Source organism: Pelmatolapia mariae, linkage group LG10_11 (genome assembly GCF_036321145.2).
Source record: "Pelmatolapia mariae isolate MD_Pm_ZW linkage group LG10_11, Pm_UMD_F_2, whole genome shotgun sequence".
Lineage (NCBI taxonomy): Eukaryota > Metazoa > Chordata > Actinopteri > Cichliformes > Cichlidae > Pelmatolapia > Pelmatolapia mariae.
In genome coordinates, this window is record NC_086236.1 from 28,471,876 (window position 1) to 28,490,733 (window position 18,858).

At 39.0% G+C, this 18,858-nt stretch overlaps 1 protein-coding gene across 2 annotated transcripts in view; it reads left to right on the forward strand.

Annotated features, from left to right (window-relative positions):
* alcama (activated leukocyte cell adhesion molecule a) overlaps positions 1-18,858 on the forward strand; it is a 78,770-nt gene that overhangs the window by 49,189 nt on the left and 10,723 nt on the right. Inside the window, exons 7-11 of one of the 2 annotated variants that reach the window (XM_063487878.1) lie at positions 13,612-13,736; positions 14,860-14,992; positions 17,663-17,775; positions 18,175-18,298; positions 18,685-18,809. In XM_063487878.1, coding sequence (XP_063343948.1) covers positions 13,612-13,736; positions 14,860-14,992; positions 17,663-17,775; positions 18,175-18,298; positions 18,685-18,809 — 620 coding nt within the window. The remainder of the gene's footprint in view (positions 1-13,611; positions 13,737-14,859; positions 14,993-17,662; positions 17,776-18,174; positions 18,299-18,684; positions 18,810-18,858) is intronic. The other variant, XM_063487879.1, reaches the window with a different exon arrangement.

Sequence of the window (18,858 nt, forward strand, 5' to 3'; positions counted from 1 at the left end):
ATTATTTCTGCCAATTCAAGGAGGCTGACTGTTACTAAGTGCATCAGTGTACATAGGTCATCTCTTGTGTTGGAGTGCCCTCTTGTGGCGCCTTTTGGGTAGTGCCTTAGTAAACGTGAACACTGCAAAGAAGTGGTATCAGACTGGTTTGTAGTGGAGGAATTTGTTGCCAGTTTCTTTCATCTTTAATCCGTATTCATGTTGTAATGTAGTAGTACCACAATATGGCAGAAACACTATATTTTGGCACAAATACTTTGCTTTGGTATACTTTAGCTTCTTCACCCCTTTTCAGCAAAATTTTCATTTTTTTCACCCCTTTTCAGCACAAATTCCAGCTTTTTTGGCTGTTTTCAGAAGAAAAACTCTTTTCAGCAGAAACTCTGCTGATTCATCTCTTTTCAGCGCAAATTTCTGCTTCTTTGCCTCTTTTCTGCAGAAATTCTGCTGATTCACCTCTTTTCTGCAAAATTTTCAGCCTTTTCACCTCTTATCAGCACAATTCTCAGCAGCTTCTGCTCATTTCAGCAGAATTGTCCGTCTCTCCACCTTTTCTTTGTAAGAATGACTTTGGCTCAGGGAAATGAATAGCCGCCTTGAGACCAGGAGGGCAATGTTCGAATCCTGCTTTGGGCTTGTTCCTGCTTTCTTTGTTCGCCCTGCAAATTTATGTGAATTTGTACACTGTAATATCTCTGTATTTCTTAGTGGCTAAGTAGGAGGCTGACGGTTACTAAGTGCATCAGTGTACATAGGTCATCTCTTGTGTTGGAGTGCCCTCTTGTGGCGCCTTTTGGGTAGTGCCTTAGTAAACGTGAACACTGCAAAGAAGTGGTATCAGACTGGTTTGTAGTGGAGGAATTTGTTGCCAGTTTCTTTCATCTTTAATCCGTATTCATGTTGTAATGTAGTAACTTTTGTGGCACAAATACCACAATATGGCAGAAATAGTATGTTTTGGCACAAATACTTTGATTTGGTATACTTTAGCTTCTTCACCCCTTTTCAGCAAAATTTTCATTTTTTCACCCCTTTTCAGCACAAATTCCAGCTTTGTTTGGCTGTTTTCAGAAAAAAAAACTCTTTTCAGCAGAAACTCTGCTGATTCACCTCTTTTGAGCACAACGTTCTGCTTCTTTGCCTCTTTTCTGCAGAAATTCTGCTGATTCACCTCTTTCTGCAAAATTTTCATCCTTTTCGCCTCTTATGAGCACAATTCTCAGCAGCTTCTGCTAATTTCAGCAGAATTGTCAGTCTATCCACCTCTTCTCTGAGAGAATGAGATTACTGCTCATTCTTCACCCCTTTTCAGCAGAATTGTGAGTTTTTTCACCCCTTTTCAGCACAAATCCCATCTTTTTCAGGTGTTTTCAGCAGAAACCTCTTTTCAGCAGAGATTCTGCTGATTCACCTCTTTTCAGTGCAACGTTCTGCTTCTTTCCCTCTTTTCAGCCGAAATTCTGCTGATTCACCTCTTTTCTGCAAAATTTTCAGCCTTTTCTCCTCTTATCAGCAAAATTCTCAGCAGCTTCTGCTCATTTTAGCAGAATTGTCCGTCTCTCCACCTCTTCTTTTGGAGAGTGACTTTGGCTCAGTGAGATGACTAGCTTCCTTGAGACTCGGAGGGCCAGGTTCGAATCCTGCCCATGGCAACATTTTCTTTTTCACCACCGTACAACTTTTTGCAACTTTTCATCTTTTTCAGCTTTTCAGCAGACAGCTTCAGCGTTAAGGCATCCACACAGCATTTTCGCAGGAAATGCAAATTTTTCTAGTTATTATTATTATTCTTCAGTTTCCGCCTGAAATTTTGCAGCGAATCTCGCCTCGCAGTTTTGAGACAAGCTTCATATATGTTACCTCATTTTGTGCGGCTGGATCAGGAATGGTGTGCTATGACTTTTGGTGTTTATGACTATTATAGTTTTTTAAATATTAATATTTTAGTGAAAATTTTCCCGCGCTTCTCTGCCAAACAGTTTTGACAATAGGGTTACATATGTTAGATCATTTTGTGCGGCTGGAGCTGGACTAGTATGGTATACACTTTTGGTGTTTATGACTTTTATAGTTTTTTAAATATTAATATTTTAGTGCAAATTTAGAAAGATTCTTCTTTTGGCGCCATAGAAACAGACTTTATTTGTGGTGTGTTGGCGCCATCTTTTGGTCCCACTGATACAAATTTCAAACTTCATTTGTGGTGTGTTGGCTCTCTCTAGTGGTATGCCGGGAGTAGTACGGCCTGTCTACCCTTATTTGGATTACCGTAATGATGACAATATCAACGGTGCGCACAGCGTCGCTGCTTTCAGGAGCCATTGGAATTTTTAAGGTTGCGCAAATCATTCAAAAGTTACGGTAATGCTTGGTGGAAAACTCAATATCCCACAATTCATAGCACGCCTCTGCCGAGTCAAACAATGGCGGCCATCACTTAGTTTTTATTTTCCTCTTAATACTGTTTCTAGGTCACAAAATAAACTTTTAAGATATTTTCAGGCGAGAATATAGGTGTGTAAACTTCAAATATCTGCTCGTTTTGTCAAAACATCCCATATTAGCGACAATGTTCTGACTCAGTGAGATGAGTAGCTGCCTTGAGACCAAGAAGGCCAGGTTCAAATCCTGCTCATAGCAAAATTTCTTTTTACCACTTTTCAGCAAAAATTTCTCCGTCTTTACCCCTTTTTAGTAGAACATTTGGCTTTTCACCACTTTTCAGCAAAAAATGGTGCTTCTTCACCTGTTTTCAGCAGTATTTTCAGCTATTCACCGCCATACAATTTTTTGCAACTTTTCATGTTTTTCAGCTATTTTCAGCAGACAGCTTCAGCGTTAAGGCATCCACACAGCATTTTCGCAGGAAATGCAATTTTTTCTAGTTCTTTATTATTCTGGTTGCTTCCGTACGTTTTTCGGCACTTAACTACTCCCTCAGTTTTCAGCCGATTTTCTCAGTTCAAACTCTAAACTGTTCTGCTCTTTCTGCTAATTCCAGCTATGACTTTTGGTGTTTATTACTATTATACTTTTTAAAATATTTCACTTTTTTCCTTTAATTTGTCCCATTGAAATGAATGGAAAACTTCCACAATTCTGCTAAAACTTGCTTGGTTTTGAAACTTAACTGCTTCCTCATACTTTCACCTAGAAACTCCATTCAAACTTTAAAATGTTCTCAGATTATTGGGCTATTCCTGTGTGATTCAGCTTTTTCAGATCTTCTACCGTTTAAATCTTATCTGTCTTTAAGTTTTCAGTTGCAAAATTGTGATTTTTCAGAAAATACATGCGTTGCTATGGTTGCTATGCAATTAACTCAGAGTGAGTGCTGGTCTGTTCTGAATTTTCTCTTCATGTCCGAACAACTTCTTGCTACTCGCTCAATTTCCACTCAACCCCCACAAATTATACATCAAAACGTAGGTATTTTTGCTGGCTTTCAGACAATGTTACTGTCTTTATTGTGAGATTTACCGTTTTTTCGCAATTCACCTCGAAGTGACACATGCTCAGGTAACTCCCCATTCAAACTCTATAGGGAGGTTTTGAAATTCAGAGCTGAAATTCTGTAACAGGAGGCATTTTAAAATCGCCATATCTCTTGAACAAAGCAAAGTTAGGACATGAGGCTTGTGCCAATATATCTTCAGACACTGCTGACACTCACAGTGGAATCAGTTTTTACAATTATCTTACCGTTGAGCAATGAATTACGTTTGTTTGAGGGGTGGAAATCTGTCCTTCTCTCAGTCTTCAAACTCTGGAAATGAAGCCGTTTCTTCTCTCGTCATATCTCCGCGACGGAGGTACAAAGAGCTATAAAAATCGCAGTCAAAATACACCAAAGTCCGCTGATTCACCCAGTACAAGAATTATTCTGCTAGCCCTCCTAGTTTTTGAGTTACATGACGTTTTGTAACTCCAAAAAACGGCGCTTTTCGCCTCTCACCGCGATCTATTTCTGATTGCTGATCTATTTGTTTTTCAGCCGCCCGCCCCCTTGCCAGGTGGCGCAATCAGTAATGACACGGCTCTGCAGCTCAAAGGTCGTGGGTTCGATCCCACCTTGCTTCAACATTTTTTTTCATTACAAATTTAAACACTATCACAGACCTGTAATTTATATTGATCATTTATTACAATTCTGCAAAGTTTTATCATTTTAGCAGCTTTTCTAATATGGACCGAAATACATACAAGTACCCAGCCTAATGAAGCAGACAGAGGCAGTAGCTCTGATTGGTGAATTTGAGCAGAATCAGGTTGTTCTTTCATTTCATTTCTTTATTTATTTCACACATGGTTCATCGTGTGTCTTTTTCTACATACAGAACCTTCTGCCTCTTTTCAGCAGAAATTCTGCCTCTTTTCAGCAGAAATTCTGCTCATTCACCTCTTTTCAGCGCAACGTTCTGCTTCTTTGCCTCTTTTCTGCAGAAATTCTGCTCATTCACCTCTTTTCAGCGCAACATTCTGCTTCTTTGCCTCTTTTCTGCAGAAATTCTGCTGATTCATCTCTTTTCTGCTCATTTCAGCCTTTTCACCTTTTTCAATGCTTTCATCTTTTTCAAATCATAGAGTTAAAATCAAAATATAGTATTTTTACCAAAGCATTGTATTTGTATGGAGTACAGTATTTCTGCCAAATCATAGAATTACTGCAATTTCATAGTATTTTGAGGAATCCCTTTTGTTATAGTATTACTTCTAAGTCATAGTATTTCTGCTTTGTCATAGTATTTGTACTGAAACATAGTATTTCTGCCAAATCATAGTATTACTGCTATTTCATAGTATTTGAGTGAAATTACAGTGTTTCTGCAAAAACATTGTATTTCTGCTACTGTATTTCCGCTGTATTACGTAGTGGCAAAGTAGGAGGCTGGCTGTTACTAAGTGCATCAGTGTACATAGGTCATCTCTTGTGTTGGAGGGCCCTCTTGTGGCGCCTTTTGGGTAGTGCCTTAGTAAACGTGAACACTGCAAAGTAGTGGTATCAGACTGGTTTGTAGTGGAGGAATTTGTTGCCAGTTTCTTTCATCTTTAATCCGTATTCATGTTTTAATGTAATAACTTTTGTGGTACAATTACCACAATATGGCAGAAATACTATGTTTTGGCACAAATACTTTGATTTGGTAAACTTTAGCTTCCTCACCACCTTTTAGCAAAATTTTCATTTTTTTCACCCCTTTTCAGCACAAATTCCAGGTTTTCTGGCTGTTTTCAGAAAAAAAAACTCTTTTCAGCAGAAACTCTGCTGATTCACCTCTTTTCTGCAAAATTTTCAGCCTTTTCACCTCTCATCAGCACAATTCTCAGCAGCTTCTGCAAATTTCAGCAGCATTATCAGTCTCTCCACCTCTTCGTTGTGTGAATACGTTTGGCTCAGTGAGATCAGTAGCTCCCTTTGGACTAGGAGGGCCAGGTTCAAATCCTGCTCAGGGTGACTTTTTTTTTTCCACCACCATGCAACTTTTTGGAACTTTTCAGCTTTTCAGCAGACAGCTTCAGCGTTAAGGCATCCACACAGCATTTTCGCAGGAAATGCAAATTTTCTAGTTCTTTATTCCACCATAATCTAGTTGCTTCCGTACGTTTTTCGGCACTTAACTACTCCCTCAGTTTTCAGCCGATTTTCTCCGTTCAAACTCTAAACTGTTCTGCTCTTTCTGCTAATTCCTGCTATGACTTTTGGTGTTTATTACTATTATACTTTTTAAAATATTACACTTTTTTCCTTTAATTTGTCCCATTGAAATGAATGGAAAACTTCCACAATTCTGCTAAAACTTGCTTGGTTTTGAAACTTAACTGCTTCCTCATACTTTCACCTAGAAACTCCATTCAAACTTTAAAATGTTCTCAGATTATTGGGCTATTCCTGTGTGATTCAGCTTTTTCAGATCTTCTACGGTTTTCATTTTATACCTCTTTAAGTTTTCAGTTGCAAAATTGTGATTTTTCAGAAAATACATGCGTTGCTATGGTTGCTATGCAATTAATTCAGAGTGTGTGCTGGTCTGTTCTGAATTTTCTCTTCATGTCTGAACAACTTCTTGCTACTCGCTCAATTTCCACTCAACCTCCACAAATTATACATCAAAACGTAGGTATTTTTGCTGGCTTTCAGACAATGTTACTATCTTTATTGTGAGATTTACCGTTTTTTCGCAATTTGCCTCGAAGTGACACATAGTCTGGTTACTTCCCATTCAAAGTCTATGGGGAGGTTTTGAAATTCAGAGCTCAAATTCTGTAACGGGAGGCATTTTGAAATCGCCATATCTCCTTAACAAAGCAAAGTTAGGACATGAGGCTTGTGCCAATATATCTTCAGACACTGCTGACACTCACAGTGGAAGCAGTTTTTACATTCATCTTACCGTTGAGCCATAAATTACGTTTGTTTGAGGGGTGGAAATCTGTCCTCCTCTCAGTTCTCACACTCTGAAAATGAAGCCGTTTCTTCTCTCGTCATATCTCCGCGACGGAGGTACAAAGAGATATGAAAATCGCAGTCAAAATACACCAAAGTCCGCTGATTCACCCAGTACAAGAATTATGCTGCTAGCCCTCCTAGTTTTTGAGTTACACGACGTTTTGTAACTCCAAAAAACGGCGCTTTTCGCCTCTCACTGCGATCTATTTCTGATTGCTGATCTATTTGTTTTTCAGCCGCCCGCCCCCTTGCCAGGTGGCGCAATCAGTAATGACACGGCTCTGCAGCTCAAAGCTCGTGGGTTCAATCCCACCTTGCTTCAACATTTTTTTTTCATTACAAATTTAAACACTATCACAGACCTGTAATTTATATTGATCATTTATTATAATTCTGCAAAGTTTTATCATTTTAGCAGCTTTTCTAATATAGACCGAAATACATACAAGTACCCAGGCTAATGAAGCAGACAGAGGCAGTAGCTCTGATTGGTGAATTTGAGCAGAATCAGGTTGTTCTTTCATTTCATTTCTTTATTTATTTCACACATGGTTCATCGTGTTTCTTTTTCTACATACAGAACCTTCTGCCTCTTTTCAGCAGAAATTCTGCCTCTTTTCAGCAGAAATTCTGCTCATTCACCTCTTTTCAGCGCAACGTTCTGCTTCTTTGCCTCTTTTCAGCAGAAATTCTGCTCATTCACCTCTTTTCAGCGCAACGTTCTGCTTCTTTGCCTCTTTTCTGCAGAAATTCTGCTGATTCATCTCTTTTCTGCTCATTTCAGCCTTTTCACCTTTTTCAATGCTTTCATCTTTTTCAAATCATAGAGTTAAAATCAAAATATAGTATTTTTACCAAAGCATTGTATTTGTACGGAGTACAGTATTTCTGCCAAATCATAGAATTACTGCAATTTCATAGTATTTTGAGGAATCCCTTTTGTTATAGTATTACTTCTAAGTCATAGTATTTCTGCTTTGTCATAGTATTTGTACTGAAACATAGTATTTCTGCCAAATCATAGTATTACTGCTATTTCATAGTATTTGAGTGAAATTACAGTGTTTCTGCAAAAACATTGTATTTCTGCTACTGTATTTCCGCTGTATTACGTAGTGGCAAAGTAGGAGGCTGACTGTTACTAAGTGCATCAGTGTACATAGGTCATCTCTTGTGTTGGAGTGCCCTCTTGTGGCGCCTTTTGGGTAGTGCCTTAGTAAACGTGAACACTGCAAAGTAGTGGTATCAGACTGGTTTGTAGTGGAGGAATTTGTTGCCAGTTTCTTTCATCTTTAATCCGTATTCATGTTTTAATGTAATAACTTTTGTGGCACAATTACCACAATATGGCAGAAATACTATGTTTTGGCACAAATACTTTGATTTGGTAAACTTTAGCTTCCTCACCACTTTTTAGCAAAATTTTCATTTTTTTCACCCCTTTTCAGCACAAATTCCAGGTTGTTTCGGCTGTTTTCAGAAAAAAAAATTCTTTTCAGCAGAAATTCTGCTGATTCACCTCTTTTCTGCAAAATTGTCAGACTTTTCACCTCTCATCAGCACAATTCTCAGCAGCTTCTGCTAATTTCAGCAGCATTATCAGTCTCTCCACCTCTTCTTTGTATGAATGCGTTTGGCTCAGTGAGATGAGTAGCTGCCTTTGGACTAGGAGGGCCAGGTTCAAATCCTGCTTAGGGCGACTTTTTTTTTTTCCACCACCATGCAACTTTTTGGAACTTTTCAGCTTTTCAGCAGACAGCTTCAGCGTTAAGGCATCCACACAGCATTTTCGCAGGAAATGCAAATTTTCTAGTTCTTTATCTTTATTCTTCTAGTTGCTCCGTACTTTGGCACTTAACTACTCCCTCAGTTTTCAGCCGATTTTCTCAGTTCAAACTCTAAAAAATTCTGCTCTTTCTGCTAACGACTGCTATGACTTTTGGTGCTCATAACTTCTATACTTTTTGAGATATTGAATATTTTTTGCAATATTTTTGCCCATTGAAATGAATGGAACACATTATAAATGTGGTCACTTATTTCTGATCGCCGGGCTGAGCTGTGTTTTAGCTCAGTGGGATGAGCAGCCGTTCTCATACTGGGAATCCTGGGTTCAAATCCCGCTTGTGGCAACATTTCATTCAGTTAACAATTAAACTTTTTAACTCTGTTTAACTGAAATTTCAGCTTTTTCACCCCTTTTCAGCAAAATTTTCAGTTTTTTTCACGTTTTTTCAGCACAAATCCCAGCTTTTTCAGCTGTTTTCAGCAAAAATCTCTTTTCAGCAGAATTCTGAGAAGAGTTCTGCATAACTCTTTTCAGCAGAAATTCTGCTGATTGAACTCTTTTCAGCAGAATTTGCACTTCTTTTCAGCCCAAATTCTGCTTATTCACCTCTTCTGCAAAATTTTCAGCCTTTTCACCTCTTATCAGCACAAATCTCAGCTGCTTTCAGAAAATACACTTTTGAGCAGAAATTCTGCTGATTCATCTCTTTTCAGCGCAACTTTCTGCTTCTTTACCTCTTTTCAGCAGAAAATTCTGCTGATTCACCTCTTTTCTGCAAAATTTTCAGCCTTTTCTCCTCTTATCAGCACAATTTTTTTCAGTTAACAGTTAAACTTTTTTAACTCAATTTCAGCTTTTTCACCCCTTTTCAGCAAAATTTTCAGTTTTTTCACCACTTTTCAGCACAAATACCAGCTTTTTCAACTATTTTCAGCAAAAACATCTTTTAAGCAGAATTCTGAAAAGAGTTCTGCACAACTCTTTTCTGCAGAAATTCTGCTGATTGAACTCTTTTCAGCAGAATTTCCACCTCTTTTCAGCCCAAATTCTGCTTATTCACCTCTTCTGCAAAATTTTCAGCCTTTTCACCTCTTATCAGCACAAATCTCAGCTGTTTTCAGAAAATACACTTTTCAGCAGAAATTCTCCTGATTCATCTCTTTTCAGCGCAACTTTCTGCTTCTTTACCTCTTTTCAGCAGAAATTCTGCTGATTCACCTCTTTTCTGCGAAATTTTCAGCCTTTTCTCCTCTTATCAGCACAATTCTCAGCAGCTTCTTCTCATTTCAGCAGAATTGTCCGTCTCTCCACCTCTTCTTTTTGAGAATGACTTTGGGTCAGTGAGATGAGTGGCTGCCTTGAGATTAGGAGGGCCAGGTTCGAATCCTGCTCAGGGCAATGTTTTTTTTTTCACCACCATACAACTTTTTGCAACTTTTCATCTTTTTCAGCTTTTCAGCAGACAGCTTCAGCGTTAAGGCATCCACACAGCATTTTCGCAGGAAATGCAAATTTTCTAGTTATTATTATTCTTCAGTTTCCGCCTGAAATTTTGCAGCGAATCTCGCCCCGCAGTTTTGAGACAAGCTTCATATATGTTACCTCATTTTGTGCGGCTGGATCAGGAATGGTGTGCTATGACTTTTGGTGTTTATGACTATTATAGTTTTTTAAATATTAATATTTTAGTGAAAATTTTCCCGCGCTCCTCTGCCAAACAGTTTTGACAATAGGGTTACATATGTTAGATCATTTTGTGCAGCTGGAGCTGGACTAGTATGGTATACACTTTTGGTGTTTATGACTTTTATAGTTTTTGAAATATTTAGATTTTAGTGCAAATTTAGGCCAATTTCCATAGAAACAGACTTTATTTGTGGTGGGTTGGCTCTCTCTAGTGGTATACCGGGAGTAGTACGGCTGAAAATCTGTATGCTTGTTTTTACACTCAATATCCCATAATCCATAGCACGCCTCTGCCGAGTTCAACAATGGCGGACACCTCTTCGTTTTAAACGTCTTTTATTCGTGTTTCTAGGTCACAAAATGAACTTTTAAGATATTTTCAGGCGAGAATGTAGGTGTGTAAACTTCAAATATCTGCTCGTTTTGTCAAAACATCCCATATTATATCTGACAATGTTGCCGGCTAACTAGCTAGCGCCGCTAGCTAGCGCCGCTAGCTACCCTTCGAGCACCCGGGCTTGCCATCAGTGAGACTGCTGACCATCACCCGATCGCTCGCCAACAGTCTGTGCCTTAGGTGGACTTATTTTTCGTTTATATGGGCCGATGATGCTGGTCGATGTGGAAAAAATAACTGAGTTGTTTGGTCTTGGCTAACGCGGAGCTACAACCGAGAGCAGCTATCCACCGGTGTGTGATAGAAAGGACATGCCGCGAATGACACGTATGAGGCGGCGAGGGGACCGCCGATCGACCGGTGGTTGCTAACAGGCAGGAGCGTGAGTTGAACTGAATTTCAGGTAAGAAGTTATGAACTGCACTCTATTTGGGTCAGATATCGTCCCACATTCAGAGAAAATATTACGATCTATTCTGTCGTTATGAAGCCTCCCCTGTCATTCTCTGGCCTGTTGCAACTTCAATCGTGAAACTGATCAACGATAGGCTTTTCGCTCTTGTTAATCGCGCTAAACAACAGCAGCACGTTTAAGCTTGATCAGCTGTTGTTAGAATTTATTTGATTTTAATTTCTAGTATCAGCTGATGTTTGCTGGGGCCACAGCTGTAGAAGCGGCTGGTCCAAATCCAGGAGATGTCCTTACTGAATCATCAGAGCTGAACTGGTGATGGAGAAACAGGTTTACCCTTTAGGTGACATGAATGAGTTGAAGGGAAGTTATGAACTGTTTCTGAGAGACAAATAAACACCAAGCTCCTTTTTTTTTTTTTGTAGCTGACAGCTGGTAACTGTGCAGGGGCGGCTCTAGCAAAGCTTTTGCCAGGGGGCCAGGTAGGGCATTAACAGGGAAAGGGGGACACAAAGATATACTTTTCTTTCTTACTCTCATATAAAATATTTTCTTTTTGTTAAATAGTTATAGGGGTGGGCGATATAAACGATATACGATAGAAACGATATAAATTTGGCCAACGATAGAGATTTTGACTATACCGCTCTATCGCGATAGCGCATGTTGATGATGTCATCAAGCTGCGCCTGTTTTGGTCGAAAGCATCGCAGCGGCTACAACCATTATCATCTGCAAATTATGCCGGGCGACAGTCATAGCAAAGAGATGAAACACTTTTGAAATATGGGGAAAGCCAAACACTGCGCTTCCTCCACTTCCCTACCATTGATTCATTAATGTTGAATTCTCTCGCAGCTGTTCTATTCCCATGTTGTTGCAGTATATTAATAACTAACTTTGTATTGTGGATGAATAATCTCAGTTCTCCTGACTGAAGTTTGGCCCGTGTATAGCATCCTGTTATGCGATTGCATTTGTCCATACAGAATCCCTCACGTTAACTTTTATCGAGTGGAAAAAAAAGTTGGCGTTCATCCTCCAGCTTCACTGTGCTAATGTTATGCTAACATAGCTGTGTCGCTAGCAATCACGTAGCACAACATTATATACCAGCTAGCCCAACTTCAGTAACCCTGCAAACGTCACTGCTGTTTAGTTTTCTGTCTTCATTTATGTTGGAAGTGGTAGCAGAGCTGTACGTTTTAATTGGTTTCAAAAATCTCTCAGTCAGAACATGGTATGTCATGTTTAGATGGAAACTAGCGAGCTAACTTCCTGTTAACTTGTAACTCCGTTAAATTTAATAAATTCTGTTTTCATGGATGCCTGTATGTTAAACTTAATTGTTACACATGGTAAAGCGGGCAACGCTGATGATTTTATTAAAGATGAAAGAATTTAGACCGTTTTTAACTCTCAGTATTCATTTGACTTTGGGACCTGAAGAAGACGGAGTTTTTACCCGGATTACTCCAGGAAGCTCCTCACTACGGCAGCCGTAATGCTCTGACAATCCATCAAGCAGTGCGGCTTACCAAAGTTGTACTAAAACATTTTTAACAGATTTCTGCACGCCCAAATCGGTTCGAGGTCAGTAAGCACAACCAGAATTCATACATAAGGCACACTCTCGATTTTTGAGAAAATTAAAGGATTTTAAGTGTGCCTTATAGTGTGGAAAATACGTTATACAGAAGAAAAGAATATATCGCGATATACATCGTTACCGCACGTGCTTCAAATTATATCGCGATATGGATTTTAGGCCATATCGCCCAGCCCTAAATAGTTATCTGAATCTTACAACCAAAGTTTGTATAACAATACACAAGATTGGCTGTAGACCATTGTTAATCATTCAGAACACTGTGTAAAAATAACAAAAAACAAAAAGTGAATGCAAAAGTGCATAAATATTTATTTTACGTGTTTGATGTGTGTGGCGGGGCGTGGTCTGCAGTGCCGCTGCAGGGGAGGTGGACCCACCTGAGCGGCACCTGCAATCACGCCTCTCGGGCGTAGTCTGTGCTCTCTCGGCTGTTTTTTGGGTGTGTATTGGGCTGTGAGTTGAAAAGCTACAGCCGGCTGTGTGGGTACACCAACCATGTGTGAAAAGTGGCCCATAACGTAATGCTTCAAAGCGTGTTCAGGCAAACATTGTCGGGTCTGCCGTGGTACAATGGCACTTCTGCTCATGAACCTGTGTGCACAGCGTCTGCAAATCGGGCTGTACAAAGTCACTTTATCTTTACCCAAAACTGTAAGCTGTCATCTGTGAGGCGCGAGCGGTGTTTGTTTTTACCATAGTTCATGGTGGAGAATGGCTGCTCTTCTGAGTTTTGCTCTCTGTAGCTGTATGAATGGCAAACTACACTGATTAGCAGCGGCATAGGCACACTTAAAATTTCTTCTGAAATTTTCGCTTTTTAGTTTGTACTATGCTTTCATTTCAGAGTGCAATGAGACATTAAACTGCATAATAAAAATAAAAAAATGGGAAAAAATTGGTTTTTCTAAAACGTTTGACCAGTGCTGCCATGTTCAAGTTCCTTTCAGTTTAGCCACAGATTAATCCTAATTACCGCATTTCTCACCTCTCCTGTCTTTTCTGTTACTGGAATGTTAGATTAGATGGAAGGGGGCTGTTGGATCATTAAGTCCTTGCTGGGACTACATCATGGGAGAATTTTATATTTGTGAATTGCTTTCAATTCATACCTATCGCTCAGTAGATGAAGTACTGATCAGTCATATAATAATAATAATAATAATGATAATAATAATTTTATGTTATGCCTGATAAATGAGTTGAGCCAGTTTGACAGTTATCTATTCATCAGTTGAAGGTGTCTTTGAATAATATTTCATATTTACAGATCCATCGGAGCAGGTTACTCTCCAGATTATGTCACAGCCGCCCATTATAGAAGGAGATAATGTGACACTAAAGTGTACTGCTGATGGCAACCCTCCACCTAGATCCTTCTTTTTTCACATTAAGGTGAGCCAGATCCCATTGTTTATCTTGCAGATGAGTAAAAATGTTTCTTGGTCCACCAAACGGTCAAAAGAGACTTGGCACTTATGTTCACGTAGAACACAAGATTTTCAGGTTTTGGTGGTCAGAGGACCTCCCAAAACGTTGTGATGATCTCAGGTGGAGTTTTGGTTAGATCGTTTTTTGACCACATTTAATAACTGATGATGCGACATTATTTATCCACCTGATAAATTCAAATTTAAAGTTTTTACTGGTGTTATAAAAATCTTGACAGACATAAATGTAAACTGCAGCTTGACTGGTTGACATACATTGTACTTAATGCATGCTTAATATGCAGTCACTGACCACTTTATCACATCTGTTCAGCTACTTATTAAGACTAATAACTAATCAGCTAATTTTACAGCAGCAACCTAATGTATTTAAGCATGTAGTTATGATCAAGACGACTTGCTCATGTTTAAACCGAGCGTCAACATGGGGAGGAAAGATGGTTAAAAAGTGTCCTTGAATGTTGGCATTTGATGGTGCCAAAAAGGCTGGTCTAAGTAGTTCAGCAGCACTGTAATTTTCCCACACAGCCATCTCTAGAATTTACAGAGGATGGTCTAAAAAAGAGAAAGTATACAGTGAGCAACAAATGGCAGCAAATGTCTGTGTGAAAATTCTGTGTTGATACCACAGGTTAGAGGATGGCCAGAATACTTCAAGCTGATAGAAGGCAACAGAAACTCAAATAACCACTTATTGTAACCAAGGTGCAATGCAAAAGAGCATTTCTGAAAGTGCAACACAACAAACCTTGAAACAGAACAGTATCACCTGTTCAGGCTAGTTGTGGTGGCATAATAGGGGAATATTGTCTTGGCACACTTTTGGCCCCTTAATAGCAAATTAAGCATCTTTCAAATGCCACAGCCTAGTTGAGTATTTTTGCACACTATAGCCATTCCTTTATGATGATTAAGGCTTTTCTGTGGTCCAACCTGATACTGTCGAGGTCCAACTAATGAAGTGCCCCGTGAGTGTATGTGGTACTTCTAGTTATTCTTGTCTTTTTCTCTGTTGTTGGTTTTTTTTTAAACTAATGGTATTTCTCTTAACTCCTGCTCTTCACCAGGGCACGAAAATGCTGGTTGAAAATTCGGACAACTGCACTGTAACTGCCATCAACAGAGAGGATACGGGTGAATACAAATGCTCACTGGTTGACAACGAGAAAGTGGAGGCCTCCCAGAACATTGTTGTCAGTTGTGAGTACTTATGACATAACCAGAGCTAAAGCATACTATAACATAACAAGGACCAAGGACAAATAACTGTGGCAGCACAAACAAAATATCATTTTTCCCACCTGGAGTGAACATTTTTTAATTTCTGTTTATAACAAGGCACTTTTTTTCACGGTAAATGAAGTCATGCGAGCAGAATAATGGTAATCAGATTTAAATTTTTAGAACTCAGCATGGCAGGGAGACAGTGTGTAGTATCAGGCAGGGAGCAGGAGAACTAACTGGAAATTTCTGACAATGAGTAAGCAAAAGTGGCAAAGGGCAAGGACCTCAGACGTGAATAAAACAACATCCTTCTATACATGAGCAAAATTCATGTTGGCCTGGCTAGCTAGTTGGCAGGCAACAAGGAGCATTTACTGATGCTTTTGGGTTGTGTTTTTTAAAATATGTTTCCAGCTAAAATAATATCCATAAATTTAAAATATTCAGAGGTACAAATTAGCTTAATCTACAGACATACTTCATCATCACTGCTTAATTACACTGAATGAGTATAAATATGTTATTCTAGTGTTATTATTGTATCATTATTATTATCCTATTATTACCCCACACACCCAGCCATCCATGTGATGCAAAAGAAAATGTGAATCATCAGATCTGGCCACCTTCTTCCTTTGCTCCATTGTCCATTTCTGATGCTCACATGCCCATTGTTGGTGCTTTTGGTGGTGGACATAACCCTAACTGGTTTAGAACCAGAATGAAGTTTTTCAGCAGTTTGGGCTATAGTAGCTTGTCTGCTGGACAAGCTACATGGATTAGTCTTTGCTCCCCACGTGCATCGGTACACCTTGGCCACATTTGACCCTGTTGCTGGCTCACCACGATTCCTTTCTTGGAACACTTTTGATAGATACAGACCCTTGCAGATCAAGAACACCGTTGTGGAGATGCTTTGACCTAGTTGTCTAACATCACACTGTGGCCTTTGTCAAACTCACTCAAATCCTCATGCTTGTCCATTTTTCCTGCTTCTAACACAAATTTGAAGTGTTCACTTTCCCCCTAATATATCCCGCCCACTAACAGGTGCCACTGTTATGCATGTCACCTGCCAGTAGACAGAATGTTATGATCAGTATATCTGCTGTTCAGTAATAAGCAATTTGTCTACGATGTGGCCAGATCGATTTGTATTTGTTAGTCAATGATTTATCAGACGTCTTTGACAACAATGATAGTGCTCATAGAAGAGATAAAAGCTGAGCCCCCGGCAGAGAATTGTCAGACATTGTGATATCAAAGTTTGTCACTGGGACCTACAGTTTTCATGTGGCAACCGTCTGTTTCTGGGCATCTGAGCAGTGATTTGTGATGTGATGTGTCTTGAGCAGCAGCAACTTCCAATCTACACAATTTTCTCAATTTTCATGTTTATAGAGTTTATTATACTGAGGTATAAAAACAGCCACAGCTGAAGTTTAGGTGCCGTTTTAACATCGTCCTCTATGGGCAAGGTGGATGGGGGAGGCTGTGCTTCGGTGACATTTCTTAGAGAGAACCATAAATCTTATCTCAGTGAGGATGACACTGGATGAAAGAGGAGAACAGTTTTTCAGACTATTCTCCAGCCTCAGTCTTTACAGTTGGTAATGTCAACATGCAGTAGTGGGAACATTCAATGAAAAATCAAATTCTTCATAAACTTAAACTGTTACTGTTTGAAAACCGTAAAAGATATCAAAACACCGAGTAATACCTGAAAAGTTAAAGGTCTTGGAGCCCATTAAAAGTTTTGCGTTTTTCTCTAGCTCAAAGTATGCTGATGTAGTTAAGTTTCAATGTAGGGTGGGTTTGAAGAGGATTTGATTAAAAAAAATCATAAGAAGTTTAAAAGTTACAAAAAAAAGTAATAGCACACTTCACCAGAAGAAGATGAACATTTTGGTATCAGAACTTTTTTTGTAGCACAAAGTATGTGGAAGTAGTTAAGTGCCAAAAATGTGCAGTAGGATAACAAATGATTGTTATCCTACTGCACATTTTTGGCACTTAATGTGCAGTAGGATATGTGCAGTAGGATAACAAATGATTGTTATCCTACTGCACATTTTTGGCACTTAATGTGCAGTAGGATATGTGCAGTAGGATAACAAATGATTGTTATCCTACTGCACATTTTTGGCACTTAACTACTTCCACATACTTTGTGCTACAAAAAAAGTTCTGATACCAAAATGTTCAGCTTCTTCTGGTGAAGTGTGCTATTACTTTTTTTTGTAACTTTTAAACTGCTTAAGTGCTTAAGAGAAAGTTGGCAAATGGCGACACGGTGAATGAATACTGTGAATATAATTAGAAGGTGAATCAATAGAGAGTGTGCTTTGTATAGCACAGGATGATTACACTGTGAAATAGACGTCATCTATAAGTTTTCAGAAAACAGGTAACAGGAACAGAAAATGACACTTTACCGCAGTGAGAGCCAACACACTGAATCAATGGCAGTTTTTTCCTTTGACCTAAAACGGCCAAAATGAATGAAACACTGTGCTATCACACTAAAGAATAACATGTGCTTTAGCGTGATAAAACAATAAATAAACAGTAAATAAATAAAATTTAAAAAAGAAACAGAATTGAACTTACTTGACTCTTTTTTTTTTCTGTTGTATATGTTGCCAGACCTGGACCTGAGTCTGAGTCCCACTGGAGAGGTTGTGAAGAACGTTGGGGAAACCCTGTCTGTGAAGATAGAGAAGAGTACCTCAGGTGATGCTAAAGAGTTATGGAAAAAGGTAAGGACTGTGTCAATACATTGTTTTTCAGAAAAGAGGCATTTAAAATATTAAAATAAATGAAATTGTTTGCAAGAAAAGAAGACTTTTTCTAACTGCGTCTTTGTGTAATATGGCTGTATAAACTCCATGTTAGCTTCATGATATTGAATTTCCACTTAAGCTAACATTCCTGTGACCTTGAACAAGAGCAGTGGCTAAAGAGTAGAGAACTATTTGACATCATCTGATTTACATATCTATTACCTGTCCTTGGTAGGGCCACATGCAAAGGAAGCTGAATAAGTAAAACTTTACCAAATTTGGTGAAAAGCAAATGTATATTTTGCTGTTTCATTTACATTAGAGTTAAAGGTCCAGATTATTAAAACATTGACTGTATGTGATGCTGCTTTGCAGAATGGAAAGATGGTGAAGAGACCAGAGTTTAGTAATTTGACCTTTGCCGATGCTGGAGACTACGTCTGTGAAGTTTCACTGACTGGTCTGACACGACGTCAGAGCTTTCAACTAGTCATAGAAGGTGAGGAAGAATGCAGTCTTCACACACATTGATACTTGGCAGGACCACTTGGCTTCATATTTTAATACACAATACTGGGGTCGCTGTAGCTCAGGTAGTAGAGCAGGTCACCTACTAACTGGAGGGTTGGTGGTTCGATCCCAATCTGCTGTTGATGTTATTGTCACTGAACGTATAACCTTGAGGCTCCTTTCATAAATTCTCTTGAACTTTATACCCAATGCACCTTCACTGTAAGATTTACGAGGGCACAACAATTCAACAATGTTTAGTTTGGCTGTCTGAAAAAAAACTGTATGTTGTAATATTTTGTAAATTCAATGATGTTGCATGGTCTGATGCCAAAGATAATAATGTCAAAAAGAAAAATAATGTGCTTGTATCAGGAAAGCCTCGGATCACCAGCCTTACTAAATATCGTGCTGCTGATGGCAAAGACACAGTCCTAACCTGTGAAGCTGAAGGAGTACCAAAACCCCAGTTCCAGTGGAGCATCAATAACACAATAAAGGTAAGTGTTGTCATTGTGTTTTAGTACCTTAAACACATGTCCAGTTAGA